Genomic DNA, 26,340 nt, shown 5'->3' on the forward strand with positions numbered 1-26,340 from the left:
ATACCATTGCATTTGGGAAATAGTGGATCACCACCATCAATGACCCCTAACTAGTCACTGTTACAACAGCTCATCTCATTATCCCAGTACTCTCAAGGTCATTCTATATTTTTGAAAATTCTGGAATCCCCACTAGTGGAGAGCTAAAATTTCAGGGAACCCAAAGGGCAAATAAAAGATACATAGTGAGCAAAAGTCAAAAGCAGCATGTTACCAACAATGGCCTACACCCTGAGGAAAGGTAAAAGATGTAATTGGTTAGTGGAAGAGCTAGAACTAGAACCCAAGTCTCCTTACTCTTGATTCAGTACTCACTCTTTCCACTGTGCCATACAGGTACTGTCTCTTATCTACCAAACCATCATAATTCAATGCAATCGAATGATTATTAGTCAAAAAATAAGCATGCAAACATATACATGCTTAGGACCTGCTTCAGCGCTTTGAACATAGCAGACATCTCACCCTTGTAAGTCTCAGTTTCCTACACTGCAAATGAAAGGATTGAAGTAAATGGTCTTCAAGAGCACTTACAATAGGCATAAATCTACTCCACAAGGACAAGGGCAATATTCAGTATATTTTGATAGAAGATGCTGTGTGCATTTTACTCCTACCTCAGAAATATGACACTCCTGAAACTTAGAAACATCTGTGTCTAGATACACATTTAGTTTCTTAGGCCCCAGGCAACTAGCCACTGAATACTTAACAAGCTTCAGTGAAGATAGCATGCAAATTAACCTCTCACCATGCACTTGTTTGTCAGGCACACTGAGAAAAAAAAATGGGGTCTTGTCGTGCCTGGCTGCCATGAGTCATTACAAAACATGGCAAGAATCAGGGTACATCCACACTTGCCCTAAAGAGACACCAAATGGGAAACATGAGTGAGCTGTGGCTGAAATACAGAAAGAAGCCTGGAGTAAATATTCGACTTGCTATGTGTAAATGACAACCTTTCTGAGCTTTAGTTTTCTTGTTTTTCTAGTTTTACATTCCTACAGGGAGCTAATAATGCACTAAGTGAATTAAGTATTAATGTTTACAAAATACTTTGGACCCCTTGGAGGGAGACTGTGTATGTGGGTAGATAGGAAATATAAGACATTTAACCAAGGTGACTCAATTCAAACCTGTCACGGCCACTCAATTTGAAGAGCACGTTCTATTAATGGGGCACCAGAGCCACCATCTAGGTATACACAATTTTTTTTCCCCAAAGGACTAAGCACAATTATTCCCATTGCTATTATTAGCCCAAAGAAAATGAAGAATGATGAGTTCAAGTATCCTGGGTTTTTAAAGGTATTCACATAAAACTGGAAGGAATTTGCCAAATGCATTGTAAAAACTGTAAGTCATTACTATGTATACACATTTATAGCAAGTGTGTCCAAAATGACATTTGGTACCTAAATCCATGTGCCCTTCCACTCAATTCAATATACATTTATTAAGTACCTGCTGTATGAAAAGCACTAGGCTAGATATTGGTCCAGATACGATGGTTAGCTAAGCCCTTGTCCTCACTGAGTTTCTATATTCGTGTTGGAAGAGTTGATATGTAAATAATAACTGCAATATGAAATAACACTTAAACATGTCCTAGATGTGCAGGCAATATTCTGTGGGAGGCTCCAGTAGGCACAAAGTCCATCCCAACTAAGAGACATTAAGGAAGGCTTCATGGAGAAGGTGGCATTGGATTGGGTTTAGAAGGATAGGTAAGAATTCCGCAATAGAAAGGGAGGGAAGCTATTCCAAACGGAATAGGAAACAATGGTACAGAGTTGATAAAACTTTGTATGTTCGGGGGAAGTAAATTGATCCCAAGCATAGCAAAGCATAGTGTATACAGAAAGCTATAAAATGAAATGTTTGGAAAGACAGGAAATTTTCAGGTTACAAAAAGCTTCCAATATCAAGCAAAAGAGTTTGGACTTTGTCACGCAAGAAAAAGCCACCAAAGTCTTCTGGCATGACTCTTCAAAAGACAACTGAATCATCAATAACACTAATCATGACATTTGAGGTATATTTTTTAAAGCACTCTATAAACATTTTTCTCTTCCAAGACACAAATATCATTAGTTCTCTCATGCATAAAAAACACAGAATTATGAAACATGGAAAAGTTGTGTGAATTGATCAGCACAGGAACTGTTTTTGAGACATGAAATTAGAAACAGCCTCACCTCCTAGGATAGCATGACTTACTGTAACTCTCGGCTTTCTCAAGCAACTTTCAAATGGTGGAAAGCACGAAGTGAAACCACCTAGAGAAATGAATCTTCTACATGTTAGATTTGGCTTGATATGGTTCCTAATGTACATCCTATTCTATCTCCCATGGAATCATGGGCTCCCACATGAAGTTTTTGTAGGATTCAGTAAAAGAGAAAAAGATTTCTTCCAACTTTTTTACTTCAGAGTGCCTTGCATATTGTACCCATGGAAAAAATGTTTGTTGGACTGAATCCCACCAGAACTGGGGTTTCCTACTTTCTATATTCTTATTATAGAGTCATGGTGGACCAAAGAAAAAGAAAAGTTTTTGACTGAAGTGAATTCTAGATGGTTTTAAGATGTGAGGGAGATTTTCTGTAGGCCATGGCCTCTGCTTAAAGACACTCTGTGCAAGAGCTTTGTGAGCTTATATGCTGATTGTGTTCAAGCAAGATATCATGTATAAACATTAATACTTTAAATAGTGCTGAGTGCAAAGTAGGATGCAAGCCCCTTGAGAGCAGGCAAGAGTTTGTGGTTTTGTTTGAGGGTAGAAGCTGGTAGTTGTTTTCCTAGCACAATGTCTTATACAAGTACTTGTTTGGTGAAGAAATGAGACTTGCATGCTTCTTGCATACTTGTATAACACAATGGAAGTAATAGAACAGGATACAAAACTACTAAACTTGAGAACTCTGTCTTCCCTCATGAGGTTCAGTAAGTTCATTACTCTTAGTAGGTACTCAATATTTATTGAATAATTTAATTAACTCAAACAAGAACTGGATAGTTAATAAGACATGAAAACAAGATGGGAGGGATTATTATAGGTTAGAAAATTGAATGAATTACCATTTATTCAAACATGTATTTTATCTGTAATGAGTTACATTTTGAAGCTTAAAATCATAGATTTAAAGCTAGAAGGGACCATAAAGATCATCTGGTCCAATTTCATCATTTTACCAATGATAAAACTGAGGCCCAGAGAAGTAAAATGATTTGCCTGAGGTCATACAAGCAGTAATCAGTACAGCCAGGTCTCAAACTCAGGTCCTCTAGTTTCAAATCTCTCTCTCTCTGTCTCTGTCTGTCTCTCTCTCTCTCTCTCTCTCTCTCTCTCTCTCTCTCTCTCTCTCTTTCTCTCTCTTTCTCTCTCTCTCTCTCAGCAGGTTGTCATCTTAGTTGACTGGTGCTGCAGTGGTACACTATTCTTTCCAGTGCACCTCACTAAATATACATTTTTGTATGTATTTCAGTAATGTATTGAGCTAACTATGGGTATTACCTGAAGTATGAGTATAAATCCTAGGAGAGGGTACTTGGAGGAAGGAGAACAGAATGAAGTATAAGAATATGATTTTATGACTTCTGGGAGCCAAGATGTCAGAGTAAGAAGTAAATAGCCATAATTCTCCCATATTCACCTCCAAACAACCATAAAATAGCACCCCCAAAAAATCCTAGAATAGCAGAACCAGCAAAAAGATAGGGGTGAAACAAATTTTTAGCCCAAGACATTTGGAAGATTGGCAGGAAAGGTCTGGGTTAAAGAAGAACACAATTTGGGACATGAAGTGTCCCAGCAAGCCAGAAACATGGCCTACTTCAGCAAACCAGTGAGAGATCCTGAGCCCGAGTGGAGTGGAGCAGGCAAATGCTAACACCTGGACTCCCCCACATGCCTCAGAATATCCAGGAGAGCTGGCAAACTCCAGCTGCAAGAACCACCATGTGCTTCAATGTAGCCCCAGGAAAACAGGCAACTTCCAGTGACCAGACCACCAAGTGCTTCAGTGTAGCCCAGGGGAACACAGAAAAACCCCACTGGCCTCAGCACACACTAGGCACCAGCACTAGGACCCTGATTCAGCACCAGGTAAGCTGCCAGACACTTATGGCCTCCAGCAGCACCAGCTAACCCCCCACACCACCTCCTCAGTACAGCACCAGAACAATGATTCCCCATAGGAGTCAGGGCAACATTAGTGCAGCACTAGGTAAACAGCCAGAGGCTGCAGCCCCTGACACAAGAAGCCTGAGATAGTACCCCTGCTACCCTAGGAGCAGAGTTCAAACTTAAAAGAAAGGAAAAATGTTAAAAAAAAAAAGTGAAGGAAAAAAAACACAAGAAAAGGAATCTGACCATAGAAAGTTATTATGATGACAGGGAAGATCAAGACCCAAACTCAGAAAAGGACAACGATGTCAAAACACTTCAGGGAAAAAACTCAAACAAAAATGGGAAGTGGTCTCAAGCCCATAATGAACTCATGGAAGAGCTCAAAAAGGAGTTTAAAAATCACATAAGAGAGGTAGAAGAAAAATTTGGAAAAGAAATGAGAGTGATCCAAGAGAATTATGAAAAAAGAGTCAGCAGCCCGAGAAAAGAAAACTACTGCTTAAAAAAAGAATTGTCCAAATGGAAAAGGAGAAACAAAAATCCCCTGAAGAAAACACCTCCTTAATAAGTAAAATTGGCCGAAGTGTAAAAAGAAAGTACAAAAGCTAACTGAGGAAAACAACTCCTTAAAAGTCAGAACTAGGTAAGTGGAAGCTAATGACATTATGCGATATCAAGAATCAATCAAACAAATTCAAAAGAATGGAAAAAATAGAAGAAAATGTAAAATATCTCATTGAAAAACAACTGACCTGGAAAATAGATCCAGGAAAGACAGTGTCAGAATCATCAGACTACCTGAAAGTCATAATCAAAAGGAGGATCTGAATAGCCATCTTTCAAAAAATTATCAAGAAAAACTGATATCCTAGAACCAGGGTGCAAAATAGTCATTGAAAGAATCCACCAATCACAACATGAAAGTGATCTCAAAATGAAAACTCCAAGGAACCTTATAGCCAAATTTCATAGCTATCAGATCAAGGAAAAAATACTGTAAGTGGCCAGAAAGAAACAATTCAATTATCAGGGAGCTACAAATCAGGATTACACAGGACTTAACAGCTGCAATGTTGAAGGGTCAGAGGTCAGAGGTCAGCAAAGGAGCTAGGTTACAACCAAGAATCATCTATCTGGAAAAATTAAGCATAATACCTCAATGAAAAAAATATGAATGAAAATAGATGAAGGATTTCAAGCTTTCATAAGGAAAAGACCAGAACTAAACAAAAAATTTAATCTCTAATTTCAAGACCAAAAAAGAAGCCTAAAAAGAGAAAAAGGGAAAAGAAAACATAAGGGAGTCAATGGAGCTAAACTGTTTATATCCCTACATGGGAAGATGATATTTGTAATTCTTAAAAACTGTGCCATGAATAGTGCAGCTAGAAGGAATATACATGGACAGAGGGCTCAAGTATAAGGTGAAGTTCAGGGAATGACACAAGAAAAAAATAATTAAGGGATGAGAAAGAGAAATACACAGGGTACAGAAGGAAGAGAGAGGTAGAATGGGATATTTATTTCACATGAAGAGGTGCAAAAAATCTGTTATGGAGAAGGAAAAGATAGGAAGGTGGATGATGGGCATTGCTTGAACCTTACTCTCATCAGTATTGGCTCAAAGGGAATAATATACACAATCAGTTGAATATAGAATCCTATCTTACCTAACAAGAAGGAATGGAAGGGACTGACAGAAGAGAGGACAGACCAGGTGAGGTGATAGAGAGAAGCAAAACACTGTCAAGGAGGGAAAGGTTGAAAGGTATAGAGAACAAACAGGAATAAAAATAGGATGGAGGGAAATACACAGTAAGTAGTCATATAACTGTGAATGTAAATGGGATGACCCCTCCCATAAAACAGAAGTGCATAGCAGAGTGAATCAAAAACCAGAATCCTACAATATGCTGTTTACAAGAAACACACTTGAAGCAGAGAGACACACACAGAGTAAAGGTAAGGGGTTGGAACAGAGTCTATTATGCTTCAACTGAAGAAGAAAGAAGGAAAGAAAGAAAGAAAGAAAGAAAGAAAGAAAGAAAGAAAGAAAGAAAGAAAGAAAGAAAGAGAAAGAAAGAAAGAAAGAAAGAAAGAAAGAAAGAAAGAAAGAAAGAAAGAAAGAAAGAAAGGAAGGAAGGAAGGAAGGAAGGAAGGAAGGAAGGAAGGAAGGAAGGAAGGAAGGAAGGAAGGAAGGAAGGAAGGAAGGAAGGAAGGAAGGAAGGAAGGGTAGCAAGCCTAATCTCAGACAAAGTAAAACCAAAAGTAGACCTAATTAAAGTAGATAAATAAGGTTCTATAGACAATGAATGGTGTCAATATTAAACATGTATGCACCAAATAGTATAGAATCGAAATTCTTAAAGGAAAAGTTAAGTGAGTTGCAGGTTCATGACCAAACAAGAGATAGAGAGCATTACAAAATATAAAATAGATAATTTTGATTATATTAAATTAAAAAGCTTTTGCACAAACAAAACCAATGCCACCAAGATTAGAAGGAAAGCAGAAAGCTAGGAAACTACCTTTACAAGTGTCACTGGTAAAGACATCATTTCTCAAATATATAGAGAACTGAGTCAAATTTGTAAGAATACAAGCCATTCCCCAATTGATAAGTGGTCAAAGGATATGAACAGGCAGTTTTCAGATGAAGAAATAAAAAGCTATCTATAGGCTTATGAAGAAGCCTCTAAATCACTTTTGACTAGAAAAACGCAAATTAAAACAACTCTGAGGTACCATTTCATACCTATCAGATTGGTTAATATGACAAAAAATAAAAAGGGACAATGATAAATATTGGAGAGGGCGAAGGAAAATTGAAACACTAATGCACTGTTGGTAAAGTTGAGAAATGATCCAACCATTCTGGAGAGTAATTTGGAACTATGCCCAAAGAGAAACCAAACTGTACATACCTTTTGATCTAGCAATACCACTACTACGTCTGTATCCCAAAGAGATCATAAAGAAGGGAAAAGGACCTACATGTGCAAAAATATTTATAGCAGCCCTTTTCATTGTGGCAAAATATTGGAAATTGAGGGGATGTCCATCAATAAGGTTGAATAAGTTGTGGTGGAATGTAACGGAATATTATTGTGCAATAAGAAATGATGAGTGGGGCAGTTGGTGGCACAGTGGATAGGGCACCAGTCCTGGAGTCAGGAGGACCTGAGTTCAAATCCAGCCTCAGACACACAATACTTACTAGCTGTGTGACCCTAGGAAAGTAACTTAACCCCAACTGCCTCACAAAAGGAAAAAAAAAAAACAGGCAGATTTCAGAAAAACCTGGAAAGACTTATATGAACTGATGCAAAGTGAAATAAGCAGAACCAGGAAAACATTGTACATAGTATCAGCAACATTGTGTGATGATCCACTATGAATGACTCAGCTTTTCTCAACAATACAGTGATCTAAGACAAATACAAAGGACTCACAAAGGAAAATGCCATCCACATTCAGATGAAGAAGTGATAGACTCTGAATGCAGATTGAAGCACATTTTTCACTTATTTTATTCTTTTTTGTGGGGTTTTTTTCCCTTTTGATCTAGTTCTTCTTTCACAACTGTGACTAATATGGAAATATGTTTTACATGATAGCACATGTGCAACCTTTATCAAATTGCCTACCATTTTAGGAAGAAAGGAAGACAAGGAAGAAGGGGGAAAATTTGGAGCTCAAAATCTTGTAAATATGAATGCTAAAAATTGTCTTGACATATAATTGGGAATAAAAATAAAATGCTATTTAAAAAAGGAATATGGTTTTACTAGAGAACTGAAGAGCAGAGTTCTGATACCCCACATGGGGCCTTAAATCTCAAGTCTCCCAGTCAAGCCAGGGAAATTGAATGACACCTTCTAGCAATACCAATTGTTTGTCAAAATGCTATGATACATTAACTACAACTAGGGCTTCTACTAATAGCCTATGCTGACCTATCTTGAACATATAACCTGTATTTAGAACAAAATTTGGATTTTTGCTAATGATATTCATATTCTACCTATCCCTTTTCCCTGTGGGCCAATCTCTGATTTTGGACCTATCTTCAGACTCATGCATTTATTCCTAGAAAAATCAATTCTTGAACTTTCTCCAACCCTGTGGACTTTTTTGGATCCCTAGTCCCTTTTTTGCCCAATCTAATTGCTTCCTGACTCCCAGATCTGTCAGACCTAAATATCGCCAAGGCAAGCCATATCCCCAATTAGAAAGATCCATAACTAGTAGTTATGTATTCATTAAGTACTTAATAGATTAATAAATGAATGAATGAATGAATGAAAGATTATCCATCAAGTGGTTAGTCTGTGCTAGATACTGTGCTAAGTGCTAAGGATGCAAATAGAAAAGTGAGAAAGTCCCTCCCTTCAAGGAACTTTCACTCTAAAATGAAAAAGGGAGAAGTGGTTCTAGCCTTACTAGAATGTAAATTCCTTGAGGGGTACTGCTGTCTTGCCATTCTTAACACTTAGAATAGTGTCGCCATATGTAAGCAGTTAATAAGTGATTTTTTCTTTTCCATTCAATATTCATTCATAAGCTATATGCGAGGACTATGCTAAGTTCCAGGAAAGACACAAGGCTTAAAAAAAATTGTCCTATATGAATTATGTTAATTACATGTACTAATGCTAGATGCCTGCAGTTCTAGTATAGACACTGTATACAGAGTATCTGGATGTGCATTTTAATATGTAGTTGGATGTTATCTATCAATTTAGTTTGATTATAATGCATGATCAGAGGAGTTCATGTGTACCCTAAGTAATATGCCAGGACTACAAATTCTTTACTTGGGGGGATAGTAAGGGGAGGAATTCGGGGCACCTGGCAGGTATTTTTTTCTTTTTTTTTTCCTTTGCTGGACAAAATATAGTACCAAAGCTTTCAGACTTTGCTGCTGACAGATATGTACAATAAAGACCAGGAAGGCTAGGTAGGTGGAGCATAAATGATATTGTCTCCTTAGCTTACCTTTTGGTCTGCCTCAAATTCATTTGCATGTTAAGCCAAATAGGATCTTGATTGGTCAAGGAATCATTCATTCTTTTCATTGAGGTAGGTGCAAATTGCCTTCTCATCATGAGTGCTTCCATAAATCCCCCACAGAGCAGCAGCCCAATAGCCAAGACTTTTCCTCTTGGGCTCTCAACATTACATTGGCACACTGAAACCTGCAGGATGTCCATCCTATACTTGTGCTATATTATGGGTCTACTTCTTTCCATGTCTCAGCTTTGTTAAATCTTTAATGCAACTTCTTTTCTTCATTTTTTCATTGGTAATGTGTTGTAGCTTATTTATACCCATTTTCTCTCTACTTCCCTTTGGGTGACCCACAAGTTTGACTCCAAGGAAACTATGGAATATCATCATTTTAGTCATATAGAATCATCAGAGGACTATTGGTGTTAAAAAGATGGGGAATTGTCTCAAGGAGAAGCTTGGGGTCCTTGAAAGTATCATGCAGATTCACAAATACAGTCCTGCCTGTTTTCTTCCTCCTATTCAGTCCTGGGCCTGGATCACAGTCCATCTGCATGGTCTATCAAGATATTTGTACTGATACCAGGACTATGTGAATGGAATGTTCATCTAGCTCTTCCAATATCCTTCTGGTTGATCTTCCTGCCTCAAGTCTCTTCCCATGCCAGTGCATCGTCCACTCACTCTGCAGTACAACTGATATTCCTAAACCACAGGTTTTATCATTTCACACACACATATACCCCCTAATTAATAAACTCCAGTGGCTTCCTATTCTCCCCAGGATTGAGCACAAAACCCTCTGTTTGGTTTATAAAACTTTTCATGACACGACCCCTTCCTGCCTCTCCTGTCTTCTTACACCTTACTCCCCTATATGTACTCTTCGATCCAGTGACATGAACCTTCTCATTGTTCCTCACACATGATAGATATTCCATCTCCCAACTCCATGACTTTTCACTAGATGTCCATCATTCCTAGAATGCTCTTCCTCCTCATATTTCTGGCTTCCTTCGAGTCTCACTTAATATCTCACTTTCTGCAAGAAACCTTTCCTGGTACCCCTCAATACAAACAGTCCTTTTCCTCTGAGACCCTCTCCAATATACCCTATATATATCTTGTATGTACATCACTTTTTGCATGTTTTCTTGTCCATTAGAATATGAACTCCTAAAGAATGAACTGGTTTTCTCTTTTTGGTATCCCTGGTCTTAGCACAATACTTAGCACACAGGATGGGGTTAATAAATGCTTCTCGACTAACCATATATCATAGTTTGGGCAATAGGCATTGTTCAGCCACTTAGTTTTTCCTATATGGATTGGTGAGCTGAACCCCAGAGTTATTGTGAATCTCGTTTAGGATGCTCCTCTATGTTTTAGGGCTTGATGTAATGAGCACAATGCCATCTGCAAAAAGGAGCATCTGGAGGGGATCTCATCATCATATATAGGGAATCCTTTTTCCATTTAGAGTCCACACTGGATGCCCATAGCAAGTGCAAACACCTTTGGTAAGCATATATCTCCCTATTTTATACCTTATTTGGAGCATTAATTATCAAAGAATCTCGGAACAGTTGTCTCTATTATTGTTTCTATCAAGGAATCTTATATGATCTTCACATATAAATAGGAAACACTTTGGAGGAAAGCCTTTAAGGCTAAATTTTGTTCTACCAAATTAAATGCTTTTTTAGTTGTCAAATATTTGTTGACTTGAATTTAATAAGCATTTTCTCTAGCATGCATGATAGGAATATGAAGCAAATTTTACTTTCCTAAATTATGTTTAACGTCAGCTAATGGTAATTTTTGTTTTAATTTGTGAGTACATACTGACTTTACGGAATAGAGGAGGCATGCCAGGAATGTATGGGGAAGTAGACAGAGGTGGTCTTAAAAAAGGGAAAGACCTAGGCTCAAAGCCCACCTCAGATAGTCACTTACTGTGTGAATCTGGGAAAATCACTTAATATGCTTCAGACAACTCTTTAGGAATTATCTACTAACTCTTAAATGAAATGAAACCAATATTGGTTCAGGGAGTTCTCCGTGTTGACTAAATCACAAACCCTTCAGGTATTCATATTATCCACTAAAGAGATAATATATACATAGAAATCTGGAGCGTAGACTATATACAAATATGTGTTTCTGACCTCCAAATTCCTACCAGATCCTTAAGAATATGGTAGAAGTCATGACTGCATTATAGTATATACAGACTGATGTCTGTGGGCTGTAGGTAATTCCAAATAATCTATGAAAACAGATAGTATTTTAATGGTTATGCTAAAACATGGAGGACCAAAGATTCTTATTTCCTGAACCAAGAATAGAAGTAATTACTGTAATGTAAAGTAATTACTTTAGATATGTACATATATAATTCCAAACCTATTAAGATAGTTTGTGTATGGTAGATGTTCAGAAAGCGTGACTGACCCATTGTGCCTGGGTAGTAGTATAAGCTTAAATACATACATTGACTAGCAAAATGTTTGTATACTATTGGCTAATCTTTTCTCTCTTCTTAGATCTTTATGATAGTACTGTGTTCATCTTGGGGACCAGTTCCAGGAAGATGTAGAGAAGTTGGAGATGGTCCAGGGAGTATAAGACAAAAGGAAGTCAGTTTATTTTTCTGGTAAAGATGATAGAAAAAGCATTTAATGAGTCAAAACATAATGGGCCACAGAAGCAGCTATTCTGTGCCTACTGAAAATAGGACAAAAGGAATGTGTTTAAAGTGTTTTGTGAAAGAAGTATTTGAATTAGCTTCAAAGATGTCCTAATTGTAAAGGTTAAGATACACTGAATTGCACCAGCAGCATGGAAGGAAGGTTGTAGAATCCTCCTCTTTGGTTTTTGAAAATTAAAGAGTTTTTATTACTCTGGATTGAAATAAAAACCAGTGAATAGCTTAGGGCAGGTTACCCTAGATCCACATCCTTCTCTAAGGATTTTTTTTTAAAAAATCTGTAAATATCAACCCTGCTTGTAAATCCTATACTGATTACATTTTTTTTTCCATATTTGATAAAAAATATTTTTTTCCAGCACCTTAGTACATTTTATGAAATTTGATATAGGTCATCTTCTGGATGGTATGGAAGCTAGACTTTTATGTCTCTTTCTTTCCTCAAGCACAAGCATAATTGGGCTTCCTGGAGTAACAGCAGTTGCATATTTTATGCTCCTACAAAAAATCTGAAATCTGGACTGACTTGATCTTCCAATAAAGGTGATTAAAGAAGTAGATCCTCCTCCCCCTTTTCTGTTATTCAAAACAAAATATGTGAAAGTACAATGCTGGCTGGAATTTAATTTATGACATAATCAAATACAAATGATATAATTAATTATTTGTCGTGGGGATAGAAATTGGAATGAAGTGGTTGAGTCTCATTGGAAATCCTGAATGCTACAGGAAATTACAAATACACATTTGGTTGCTCTGTCCTGGTGATTTCCAAATAATTGTTCAACTTGAAACTATTTTATAACAGCAGCAAGTTTTTTTAACTAACATGCTTATGCATATCATTGAAGTCAATATTAATATCAAAAGGCAAAGATAGATTAAAAAAACAGTTGCACACTGGCTTGAAAAGTAAAAGGTATAGAAAAAAAGCTAGTCACCAATGGCCTCAAACAGAAAGCTGTGAAGCCAATATGCATATCTAGCCAAATGAAGTAAAATCAAGATAAATTCATAGAAATTAATTGTTAGGCAAATTCTAATTTCCCAAGATATTTAAAAGAACAGAAGACGGAAAAAGAGTAATAAGAAAAAATCATTCATAGGAAAACAAAATGTTCATTTGATTTTCTTTATCCATCAAAATGCAGTTTAATGTTCATTGCTGTACTCATTTTAAGTATTTTCAATCAATATTTTTGAAGTGAATAAGAATAGACTAGAAAAATGTGCAAGGCAGGTAATCTTGGAACAGAAATAGACTCTTTCAGATGATTAGAAGACGAAAAGCAGCAACAACATTTACCATTTGCTTCCTCTTGCGTTTTAGGCTGATGGTTTATTTGCATTTCTGCAAACATAAAAGTGAAGTGCAGTTAATAATAGACCTGTCTGATGACATTATAAGTGGGGAGGGGGAAAAGAATACAAATTTAACTCCTTAATGGCTTCAGAGTGTTAAAGATGGCTACTTTACCCTGTGAAAATGGAGTTTTGTGACTATTGGACACTATCTCCTAGAATTCCTCTAAACATCTGCTAAAGGGGCTAACTGGTTCATAACCTCTACTCTATCTTTGGAAAATTCTGCATTATTTCTCCAACTAAGTAGATAGAAGGCAATAAGAAAAATCAGAAAATCTCCCCAGGATGGTTTTTTTGTTTTGTTTTGCTTTATTTTGCTTTGGGGTTTTTTGTTTTTTATGTTTGTTTTATGCAGGGGAGGTAACTATAAGACATTATCTTGGTAATCTTGGCTTAAAGCTTGGGGACTGTGAAGAATGAAGGATAAGTAGGGGGAGAGGAATGAAAAAGCATAGATTAAAAAACATATGAAAAAATGGACTGCTATGAATCCCATGCTCCTCACCCTGGTTTTATAGAAAACTCACTTCTCTTCCAGGGGTAATCTCATAAAAGAACCCCCAGCTGCCTTCAAGACTCAGCTCAAGTCCTACCTCCTACATGAGACCTTTCCTTACTCCTCCAATTGTGATTTTTATCGAAAAATTTTATATGCATATATGCATGTGTACATATATGTGTATATACACATGTATACGTGTATATATACATATATACACATGTGCACATGTATATATTTCTGCATGTATATGTGCTGAATTATAGATTGTGTCCATATATACTTGTATGTGTATATACATGCACATACTAATAATATGTGCATATTGCACACACACAAGCATGTATGTATACATGGGTGTCTGTATACATGGATGTGTATGTATATGTGTGTGTATATATGAACAGCTAGGTGGCACAACGGATAGAGTGCCAGACCTGGAGTCAAGAAGATCTGAGCTCAAACCTGGCCTCATACACTTACCAGCTATCTGACTCTGGGCAAGTCACTTAACTCTATTTGCCTCAGTTTCTCAACTGTAAAATGAGCTGGAGAAGGAAATGGCAAACCACTCTAGTATCTCCACCAAGAAAACCCCAAATGAATTCACAAAGAGTTGGACATGACTGAAAACGACTAAACAACAAAAATGCATTTATGTGTATATATGTGTGTATAAAATTTTTTGAAAAAAAAAACACGTGTGTGTGTATCATTCACTTATCTGCTTACGTGTTTTATTTCCCTAGCAAAATTTAAGCTTCTTAAGGGCAAGAACTGTTCTCTTCATGTCTTTGTGTCCCCTGTGCTGGTAACTAACCTGGCACTTAGTAGGAACATAAGAAATTCTTCTTGAATTGAATGAAATTAAACAAAGATGTTATACTCTATCAAACAGAAATCCAGTAGTGAATAGGATGATATTTTTAGGACATTGATGATGACAACATGATTTTGTGCTCCCCATTACCATACTTACCTTGAGGATAAAGTTCTATTTCTGAGTGAATTATGCCCTGGGACATAAAAGGAAGCCACCTGAGAAAACAGAAACCAAATAAAGAGGAAGAAAAGGAGAAGAAAAAGAAAAGGGAGAATGAAGAGAAGGCAAATGCAGAGGAGGAGAAGAAAGATAAAACATTAATTTTATTGTATGGTATTATTATTACATGAAATGACCCCACATTCATTTTGCATGCTGATCATCATAAAAACAGCTGCCTTTAAAAATCAAACCCAACAAATTGAGTCAGCTGCCCATTGTGAATAGTGCAGTTTGTGTCACAGCAATGGCTTGCAAGATGGAATGTAAATATTATTTTGTGAATTTCTGTTTAATATTTAAAATATCTAGATCTCTAATCTAATCAACCATTAACTTTTAAATCTTCTACATTCCACTCTCCAGAATAAGTGATATCTCTAATGCAGGCACAATGGTCTTCACATTTCCCTACGAATATCACTTTTTCATTCTTTATAGGCAGTAGGTGATGTAGTGGATAGAGCACTGAACTTGGAGTCAATAAGACCTGAGTTCAAATCTGGCTTCAGACATTCACTAGCTGTGTGACACTGAGCAAGTCATATAACCTCTGTTTGCCTCAGTTTCGTCAACTGTAAAATGTGGATAAAAATGACACCTATTTTGCAGGGTTGTTGGGAGGATCAAGTGAGGTATTTTGAAGTGCCTGGCACATAATAGGTGCTGTATAAATATTTATTCCCTTCCCTCCTGGCTGTAATGACATCTTCTTTAGACTACAGTTTTCTGGATCCAAATCATACTTTTACATCGAGCTGAAGCCTTCCCTGGCCAAGTACTAGCCAAATATTTGTTAGCTGATTAAAATTTAAATAGTGCCCTGGGCACTCCTCTCCTCTTTCTCTTTTCCTCTTCTTAAAAAGCAAGTACCCTGGATTTTCCATTGACAGAAAATATTGAAAAAGCAGACTGGAGGGCCATGAGAGGATCCCAAGCACCAAAGGCTTCTTGAAGCCAGGGTTCTATAGCTAGTCATTCCCCTTAGATTTTCTCTAGGTCAATGTCCTTGGAGATTTCAGAGGGCCAAATTTGCTCACTTATAATTCAAAGGAAAGCTTTAAGGTCTCTGCAGAGCTGACAATTTAATGATTTTTTAAAATAGTCTATCAGATCATCCTTTAGGCACCATTCCTTATCACCAGGCCAGAATAAATCTTTTACTTATTCTGGGTGAGTGGCTATTTTTGGAGTACACACATATGTTTTATATAGGCTGCTGATAAAGAATAAAATGGTCCATTAAAGGGGAATCAGAAAATGGATTAAAACATAAATGTATTATATTCATACACATATGTGTTTGTTTATTCACAAAATTTGCAGAATCCCAAGAGTTGGAAGGAATCTGAGAGGTCATCTAGTCCCACTCATACAGAAAGAAAAATCTCCCCTATAATACCTCTGAAAATTGGTCTCTAGTCTCTACTTTAAGACGTGTAGTGAAGGAGAACTCAGTACCTCCTGAGGCAGCACATTTCTGTCTCGGACAGCTCAAACTGTTAGGTGGTTTTCTCTTATGTCACCTGCCTTCCTGTCCCCCCAAGGCTTCTTTTCTCAAGACTAGACATCCACAGTTCTTCAAGTGATCCCCATGGTTTCTAATGCCCTTATTGTTTATACATGTATTTATGTATGTATGCATATGTGTATGTATATGTATATACACATATATAAAATATGAACTCGTAGAAATCTGTGCCTCTAGAAATAAAAACACACATAAAACTATCTATAAGCTAGACATTCTCATTTCCAAAACAGATTTGCTAGATTTGAAATCAGGGATGAATTGCCCAATATGAGCCCTACATCAGATCTGAAGGCTATCTACAAGGGTAAAGCATTAGACCAGGAAAATTCTCCTGAAGCAAAGCAATTGAGCAAAGTCCCTGATAAATCAGAATTTTCAGGATTGACAATGATCCTGGAAGAGTGCAGGAAAGCCTGGAGCATGCTAGAGCTTGGTGATCATCTCCTGAGATTCTTTCACCCATCTGTAAAGGAATATTTGATTATCCATAAGCCCCCTAGGAACTTTTTCCCTAACCTGTATAGATAGGAAATATCAAAATAAATGCCTGAGAAAGATCAGGAAATTTCCCCCTGAGAGTTTTAAGACTAGGCTAGACGACCATAGGATGTTTCTAGCAGCACAGTAACTAGCTAATTTTGTGCCTGAGGCAAGAATATAAAATTGCTCCCCTATCCTAATGTTATGGCACGCTTAGGATAGCAGGCATGCATGTATTATACCTAAATACACACACATACAAGACGTCTGCATATGCAGACGTCTTGTATGTGTGTATGTGTGTGTGTATATATATATATATCTGTGTGTTTGCATGTGTATGCTCCTGAGCTTTGCGCACTTGAAGAATTTACTTCACATGCCTCATCTTTGTTACAGCTCTGGCTTTCAGTATAATAATGCCTTAAAATTGGGCTGGAATGAGGCCAGAGTAGTGGTGGCAGATCAGAAGTGAGAAAATGGATTCTGGGATCACAGGATAATAGATCTAAATTTAAAAGGGACCTCAGAATCCAAATCCCTTCATTTTACAGAAGAGGAAACTGAGGCCCAGGGAGTTTAAGTAATGTGCTCAAAATCATACAAGTAATAAGCATGAGAGGTAATATTTGAATCCAGGTACTCTGACCCTGGGCCACTGCTCTTTCTGCCATACCACACAGCCTCTCTAGGGAAGTTAAAGGATTTTGAACTGGAAGAAACTTTATACATTATCTAATTCAACCTCCTCACTTTACAGATGAGGAAACCAAGGTCCCAGGAAGTTGAATGACTTGGCTATTTTCTACTGCAACACACAGGTAGAGGAAGTGGGGGTGGGGGGAGGAGAGAACAGATGAGATCATCTCTAAGGTACTTTCAGTCCAAAAAACAATTTCATAACTGGGAGAACATCTTAAAGTTAAGCTAAATACATGAGTAAGAATGCTCTAATTCCCCACCCCCACCTAGATAACGAGCAAGCCAGCTGTGAGCAGCAGCCCCATCCCTGTGCCTCATTCTGTCAATTTCCCACCATCACTACTTGTCAATTTCACACCAAGGCATAGCATAAACTGACAAAGTACAGAGATCTGCAGTAGCACAAATACATGCTCGGAATAGCAAGAAATTATTAATAGTGGCCTCTTTTGGAAAAAAAAACCCAGCAAAGTTAAATGATAGCTCACTGTCTCATGATAATTTTTTTTATTAATATTCTCTTCTCCCACTAAAGAAATTGTACTTTGCACTTCTTTACCACCTTCTATTCAAATCCTCATATGTTCCTAAACATTACAGGGTGTTGTAATACATTTAATAATATATTACATATGTTCCTAAACATATATATTCTTAAACATATTACCACACCCTGAAATATATTACCCATTTCCCAAAAGTGGAGACTGAGATTTATTCTGAATACAAATATGCCTCTTAATTTCCTCCTCTTCTTTCCTTCCTTTTTCACTTCCATTAAAAGTTTACTGAGTACATATATGCAAGGTACTGATCAAGGTACCTTGGAAGATACAAAGATATAGTCCTTGCCCCCAGAGAAGCATACATATCATAGCTCCCTTCCTTAGGAAGATATGATACATATGTAAAATATCCTAATTTCAATGAGAATGATGCAAACAAAATCTTATGGTGCCCAAGTAAGAGAATATTTCTCATTTGAGGGTTCAGGGAAAATGTTATGGAAGAAATGTCACAGTATAGATGGGATTGCTATAACTCTAGTTGCTACTATGGAGCACGAAACATCCATGTTCTCACTTCTTCCTCCCGATCAGAAAGACACCCAGTGGAGAGCTCTCTGACTATGCCTAAGAGGCAGGACTTTCTCCTATAGTTCCATCTAGTTTCCTACCACTTTACTACATTCAGATAAAAGGGAAGAGGTTTGTCCTCCAGGACCCTCAAAGGTTCTATGGCTCCATTTGACTCATTCAGTGAGTAGCAATCTAAGTGAGTCTACCTTCAGGTTTTAGAAATCTGCTTTGGAGAGTTACAGGATCATTCATTAAAACAACAACAACAACAACTAACTAAATCTTAGCTCAAAACTAACCTTCTTCCATGTCATCTAACCTTGTAAATCCAAACTGCAGACTCTACTAACATCAGTTTGTGAAATAAGTAACCCCTTCAAAGTCCTGTCCTGTGAACACTCTAATCAAATTTTTGAAGATAATACTCAGCAAATCAGTGAAGAAGGAAGTCCTTTTGTTTAGATGAGTTAAGCTTATAGAAGAAACACCATAGCAACTGAGGAAGATAGAGGAAAAGAGAAAGGAGCCACACCCTCAGCCTCTTGGCTTCTTCCCTGAGGGGACAAAATCCGCTACAGCTCAAATATTTCTTCAACTCTGGATGTTGCCTTCCAGTCTGTCTGTGACAGATGATGACACTGGCCACTCCCGGGAAAACTCAAAGCTCTTAACCTCATTTTACCTCCTTTCAGGGGAGTGGGGTATAGGGTCAGCTAGATACAACTCTCAAGAGATCCAGATGTCATTTAAATGATTTGCTTCAGTGAGGCCCTGAGCCCTTGCTGCACCTTCAATTTAGCAGAGGGGGAAGAAGCACATTTCAAGTAGAAGGAACAGCTGGAGCAAAGGTGTAGTACTAGCAACATGCATACTGTGTTTGGGAAGAGGTAACATTGGCTGGAATGAAGGGTTTATGTAAAGGAAAAGTAGAAGCTGAAGCTACAAAAGTAGGTGGAGGGCAAAGTTTAGGGGACGTTAATATATTTGGATTTTAAATTATCATCACAAATAACTATTAGGAAACATTGGAATAAGGAGCAAAAGTACCATTATTTATGATTATAAATAAGTGGGGAGGAGGAAGCAGGGGAGGCGAACTGTAGAGTTGAAAGATTAATTCACTCAACTTTTACTTGTTAGACACCAATTATGTAGCTGCAATAATAGTAACATATTTATTTAATACTTTTAAGTTTGTAAAGCTGTATTTCCTCACAAATTTCTGTGAGATAGTTCAAGTGTTAATACCCCCATTTTATGGATAAATAATAGCAATAATAATAGCATTAATGTGGAAAGTACTTTCCATGTGTCAAACCTATGGGACAGGTGTATTAGTATTCATATTACATATGAGGAAACAGGCTGAAAGACAGTGATTTGCCCAAGGTTTCAATGACAAATTTCTAGGGTAGAATTTGAACTCGATTCCAAGTCCAACACTATTCATTGTGCCACACAGCTGACAAAAAAAAGGGTTTTGCACAACTAATTTATTTAAAATTGACTTCATACCCACAGCTCCTGACTCCACTATGCACAATGACTCTAAAATGCAAAAATCATAAAGCAATAGATGACAAGTCCTGAAGGAAATACCGAGATAATAAATGCATGGTCTTTCATTCTGTTTTGAAGCACTTTTTCCATCTTTCCAAGAAATAGTTTACCTTGGTAATGAGTGAAATGATGATTAATAACCACTATCTTGGGGAGATCCAGAGCTCTCCCCTTCTTCCAAAATCCAAATTTTCAAAGTTATGCCTCTTGAAGGACACTGCTGATAATGAGATTAGACTAACTTTCTTGTTCAAGACCCCACCCAGGCAGAGTAGCCAATGTGTTCTGCTCAGTCTTGGGTGGGGTATGTATTCTTTGAATAGATAACCCTAGGCTAGGGGTGGTCTGAGTATTGAGATAGTCCCTCTGTGCAAAGGTGATGTAAAGTTACTCTCAGCCCTTCATTTTAATATAGCTTGCCTTCCATTGTCTTATCCAATTAGAGTTGATTGCCACCCCTCAGGAACACCTACTCTTTGAAGGAGGCATGAACTGGGAACCCACCACCATGATTGTCTTTGGTGTAAGAGAGATGGCCAAATGACAACCCTTTTAATTAATAATGTGCTGGCCTTATTAATAAAATGATTAATTTACTCAGAAACTATGTCTCTTGAACCTTTTTAATCATCACAGTAATCTAGAGAGTAGAGAGTCCTTCCTTCCTCTAACTCTTATACCTTCTCCAGGTTGAAGGACAACCTTTGCTTTGTGCATTCATAACTATTCCTCGGCCACAGCCAAAGCACAAATAGCATGTGTTTTATGCAGTTCTCTGCAAAGTCTCACTTGTCCTCTAAACTTACTGAAAGGAAAATCCTCATTTCTCTTTTTTTTTTAATTCTTTGTGACCAGCTGTCATGACAAATTGCTGTGGCAAATTTGCTATTGGTAATACCCTTACTGAGGGCTAGGTCTGATAAAAAAACATGGCATTCAAATCATCAAGATTCATTAATAAATATGGCATTTAGTGTAAATTCATTCAATTCAAGCAAGGCTCAGTGGGGTCAGCATAGATGTGGATCCCAGCACCATCATTATGGCTCCATCATTTATTCATGCTAGATCATCTATTCTCTCAGGAGGTGAGCCTACAATCTTCGCCACATTCTTAGATTCTTCAGCTTCTGGATAGGTAGGACTGGACTTTTTCCCAGAATCATAGTCAAAGAATCCCAGAAATTCATGAGACATCAAGGATCACAGAGGACCATGGTATTTAGACCTAAAAAAGTCCTTAGAGATAATTTAATTGGGCAACATCTAGAAAAAGGAAATATAAGAGGTAAGATAATTTTCTCAAGGACCAGAGACAGTAAGTGACAAAATCAGGATTCTAAGGAATGTTTTCTGTTTCCAAATCCAATGTTCTCTTCACTAGACATTCAACCCAGGAATCTCCTCTACAACATATATGTTTTATAGTCATTCAGATTTTCTGTGAGGTATCCATAGGAGATCTACTCAAAATGGTGGCCTCTTTCATTTGATTCTTTAAAATATTTCATAGATATCAGTGTAGCACTTGATTTAGCCATATTTTATGCCTTTCTCTTATATAAGCAGCTCACTTTGCTTTCTGGCCATACATGTCCTTGACAATTCTTTTTATTCCATATCTTGAATTCAAGTCATAGTTGGTAATAAGCCATGGCCCAATTATATTTACCATATGTCTAATCAATTACCCTTTGGATCACCTGTAATGTTGATTTTCTTTTTAAAAAAAAAAACTAGTATTCTAAATTCACAGCCAAAATATGATTCAGCAATTAGCCCAATACAATCAGAAGGATGGCATGTGTAAACAGAAGTATCTGGAAAACTTTAAGGATTCTCTTCCTTTTGGACTTGATATGTGCAAATGCATTTTATACACTTAAAAAGAAATTTTGGTCCTATAACTTTCTTGAGTTTCTTTTTTTTTTCCCCTCTCCTTTCTCTGGCTGAATGAGAGGTATATTTGTTAACTGAAAGCATGTAGCCTCAAAAATAGGCCTCTGATTTTGGGTTCTGAAAGTAGTGATTTAGAACAAAATATAACCATGTTTGTCCTTTTCTTCTATGTATTTTTACATAAAAGGATTTCCAAATTCTGGCTCACCAACAAGTTTCCCTAGTCTCCCAAAACAGTCCTCTCATCAGCTAGTTGAGGTCTAAAATTATTTTAACAGAGGAAAATTCCTTTTTTCCCCAGCTTGAATAGTTTTTAAAATGCAAATATTCCAAGGAATGATATAAGTGGCAAATGTCAGATTACAAGTTCTGGCAAGACAGAGGGAGAGCAGAGTAGCAGAGTGCTTGTGGTTTGGACAGTATTTGTCAAAGCAGAGATATGTCTCCCATTGATGGTCACAGCATTTTTTTATTGCTCTTATGGAACTTATTCTGCCTTATGTTTATTTGCGTCCAAGTCTTATCTTCCTTGATAAATTATCAGTTCCTTGAGGGCAGGACTGTGTTTTGTATAACTTGGTATCCTGCACTGTGACTTTAACATATATAATAACTTAATTTCATAGTCAAGTATAGAATGGAGGGGTTTAGGATTAAAAAGACAATTCCATCTACCTCACTATTTTGCTTAGGGCCAGCACAATTAAAAATGGCCTCTTGTTCCAACAAATACAAGAATGGATCATTATGCCATGATCCACATAGAGGAATGGGAGTTTGAAGCACATAACCAAGCGAGCTCTTTGGCCTCTCTCCAACTCTTCTTACAGTCAGATTCCTCTCTTGTTCTGGCACTTCTGTCTAATGTCCCAGTGAAGAAGGGAAAACCATCTACCCACAGAAAGTGACAGAAAGATTCCAAAGATTTTCCTACAGCTAGCCCTGCCCTCCAAGTATCAAACTTTCCTACAACTTACTTCCTTGGCTCTAAAATAAGGGACATTATGGTATCCTTCTCTTAATAGGAATAATCAGGAGCAGAAATGGGCCACTTTGCAAATGAAAAAAATATGATATAAGCAGCAAGGAGCAAAAAGTATCCAGCAGTTGGGCATCATTTCTTAGATCATCAAATCATATGACCATTCTATCCATTCTATATAGCTTGGTGTTTAACTGTGTAAAACTGGACACAGGGTAGCTGGTTGAAAAATATAGTTTATTTGCATTTATATTTTCTATTTCCTCCATCTTTTTGTCCCTGTTTTCAGCATTGCCTGAAGGAAGACCTTTGTCTCTAATAACTTGCTCCCTATGAAGCTCATGTCAAAGACATTTCTTGAATCAGTAGTAATGGATGCTGACACAGTGAGGCAGAAGGCACTGCCTGTCTTAAGGCTAGAAAGCTTAACTTTAAAAGTCTGCTCAATCTCAGCTTATCTGTACTCTCCTAGGCCAAATGGACTAGTAAAAGCATGTATCCTGCGTCACTCTGTAGGAGCTATTTCTTTAATATTTTTTTTAATTGTATAATTAAAATCAAGTAGCCCCGCATTACAGAGAATAAATATGACAATGCAATGAATTTGAGAACACACACACAGTTCTACACATCTCCAGTCTGAAAGCAAGCAGACTAACAAGGGCATGGCCCAACGTGAGCCCTCAGGAAATAGTATGCAAAAGGGTTTACTTAAATTCATAAGGCTGGATGCATGTTTCTCTAAATCAAATTTAAAATGCAAAAAAAAAAATCATGAAGGCAAATTGTAGTCATTAAAGAGTGTGTACACCTGTGCTTATTATAAGTACTGGAAAAAAAATAAAAACAGGAAATTTAAAAGAACCCTTCAGGTATAGAATTAAAATAAAACCAGAAGGACGTGGGTGTTCAACTGAAGAAAAATGGGCCATGTACAAATGTATGAAGCATCTGTGATGGACAAAAGCATTCTCTTCCCGTAGTTAAGCATTGTATTTTAGCTGTACTTTTTTTGGCTCATAAAGGGAACGATCGCTTGGTGGTCTTTCTCCTTGTCCTACTTCCGTTTCTCTGTGGAATTTCTTTTTCCCCCCAAGGAGCAAAGAGAATGACAGAAATTCTCTTTCCTTTTTCACCTTTGTGATTTCAACAGCTGAGCATTTTCTGCTGACCAGACCCCAGTGCTAATTATCCGCAAAGTGCCCTGTCATGCCCTGCTTGGTTAGGCCATTTGACTGATGGAGGAGTGCAAGCAACAATAAGCAGCTCCCTCTAGGTTCCTGGCTAGGGCAGCTGGCCTCAATTCCCTGCAGAGCCTCCTGCTGGATTCACATCAGTCCTCTGCTTGCCGCCTTTCAGGTACAGAGATAAGATTCTGGTGTCAGAGCAATAGCAGCTGGAGACAGGAGCAGAGCCTGTATTATTGGCTGGGAACAAGTTACACCTGAGTTCCATTCCCAGCTTCAACATGGACTTGATGCTTAACTTAAGGACTTGGAAAAGTGACTTGCTTCATCTCCCTCCATAAGATAAAATGAAATAAATATGTTCGCGCTGCTTCAAGTCTCTCTCTCACTCCACTCAGCTGCCAAACTGACTTTTCTAAAGCCCAAGGCCAACCATGCTCTCCCCCAACACTCAGTAAATTCCAAGGGCCCCCTATTACCTTCCGGATTCAAATATAAATTAATTGCCTTGGTACTTTAAGCTTTTCACAACCTGGCCTCTTCCTACCTTTCCAGTCTCGTGCACCTTTTTCCCTTCAAGCACTCTATGAGCCAGCCACACAAGCCTAATGGCTGCTTCTCACATGGGACATTTCATCCCCACTCTCTATTGCTTTTCCCTGGCTGTCCCCACTTTTGGAATGTTCTCCCTCCTTCTCCCAGCTTTCTTGTCTCTTCTCTGGTTTCATTCAAAACAACTCACATCTCACCTTCTGCACAAGGCCTTTCCTGGTTCCCCAAACATTACTCCATCCCACCTCCATGTTTTCCTTCTGAGATAATCTTGCTGGGTTTTTTGTTTGTTTGTTTGTGTATTTGTTTGTTTGTTTTTTGGCAATTAGGGTTAAGTGACTTGCCCAGGGTCACATAGCTAGTAAGTGTCAAGTGTTTGGTCTGAGACTGGATTTGAACTCAGATCCTCCTGACTTCAGGGCCAGCGTTTTATCCACTTTGCCACCTAGCTGCCCCTCCCCTTGCTGTTTTACACTGTAAATACACTGCTAGATGATGCAACTATAAACATTACCTAGATAATAATAACACTAATAGTAACGATGATAATAATAACAGCTGGCATTTATATAGTGTTTTAAAGTTTACATAGCACTTTACAAATATTATCTCATTTTATCTTTCCAATCGCCCTGAGAAGTAGGGTACTATTATAATCCTTGTTTTAAAGATAAGGAAGCAGAGATAGCAGAGGTTAACTCTGTCATTCAGTAAGCATTTTTAAGTACCTATTATGTGACAAGCCCTATGCTAAGAGCTAGAGGTACTGTGCTAAGGATTAAATGACCAGAATTAAAGCATTAAGGCCAGAATTAAAGTCAGGTCTTCCTGACCTAAGGTCCAGCACTCTATCCATTTTGCCACCTAACTACCTTTATACATACATACATGTATATGTGTATATGTTCATATGTACCTTTATGTGTCCTACATATGCATATATGTACATATATGTGCATGTGTGTGTGTGTTTTGGATGTGTATGTGTATATGTATATATATGTGTGTGTATATATATATATATATATACATATACACATATATATATACATATATATATTTTTTTTACCTAGTTGTTTACATTTGCTCTCTTCCTCATATGAATGTGAGCTCTTTGAGGGTAGAAGGAGTGTTTGGCCTTTCTTTGTATCCCCCAGTGATTAGCATAGTACCTGTCACATAGTAAGCACTTATCAAATAGTTGTTGACTTCACTTTTTCTATTTTTCTGAGAATGTCCTGCGAATCAATGTCATATTCCCTTGAAAGATTTATGTTCTAAATTGTGGCATATGATTATAATGGAATATTAGTGTGCTATAAGAAATGATGAGCAGGTAGATTTCAGAAAAAAATCTGGAAAGATTTACATGAACTGATGCTGAGTGAAGTGAACAGAACCAGGAGAACATTGTACACAGTGAGAATCACACCGTATGATGATCAATCATGAACAACTTAGCTATTCTCAGCAATACAATGATCGGAGACAATTACAAAAGACTCATGATGAAAAACACTATCCACTTTCAGAGAAGGAACTGATAGAGCCTGAATGTAGATTGGAGTATACTATTTTTCATTTTCTGTAATTTTTTTCCTTTGGGT

The 26,340-nt window shown here is 37.4% G+C and overlaps 1 protein-coding gene across 2 annotated transcripts in view; it reads right to left on the reverse strand.

The window, feature by feature from the left end:
- RP1 (RP1 axonemal microtubule associated) overlaps positions 1 to 26,340 on the reverse strand; it is a 655,430-nt gene that overhangs the window by 365,377 nt on the left and 263,713 nt on the right. Inside the window, exons 25-26 of one of the 2 annotated variants that reach the window (XM_078153415.1) lie at positions 14,696 to 14,754; positions 13,159 to 13,203 (exon numbers count right to left, since the gene is read on the reverse strand). In XM_078153415.1, coding sequence (XP_078009541.1) covers positions 13,159 to 13,203; positions 14,696 to 14,754 — 104 coding nt within the window. The remainder of the gene's footprint in view (positions 1 to 13,158; positions 13,204 to 14,695; positions 14,755 to 26,340) is intronic. The other variant, XM_021005939.2, reaches the window with a different exon arrangement.

This window comes from Phascolarctos cinereus, unplaced genomic scaffold (assembly GCF_003287225.1).
Source record: "Phascolarctos cinereus isolate Bilbo 61053 unplaced genomic scaffold, phaCin_HiC Scaffold_4;HRSCAF=312, whole genome shotgun sequence".
In the NCBI taxonomy this organism is placed as follows: Eukaryota; Metazoa; Chordata; class Mammalia; order Diprotodontia; family Phascolarctidae; genus Phascolarctos; species Phascolarctos cinereus.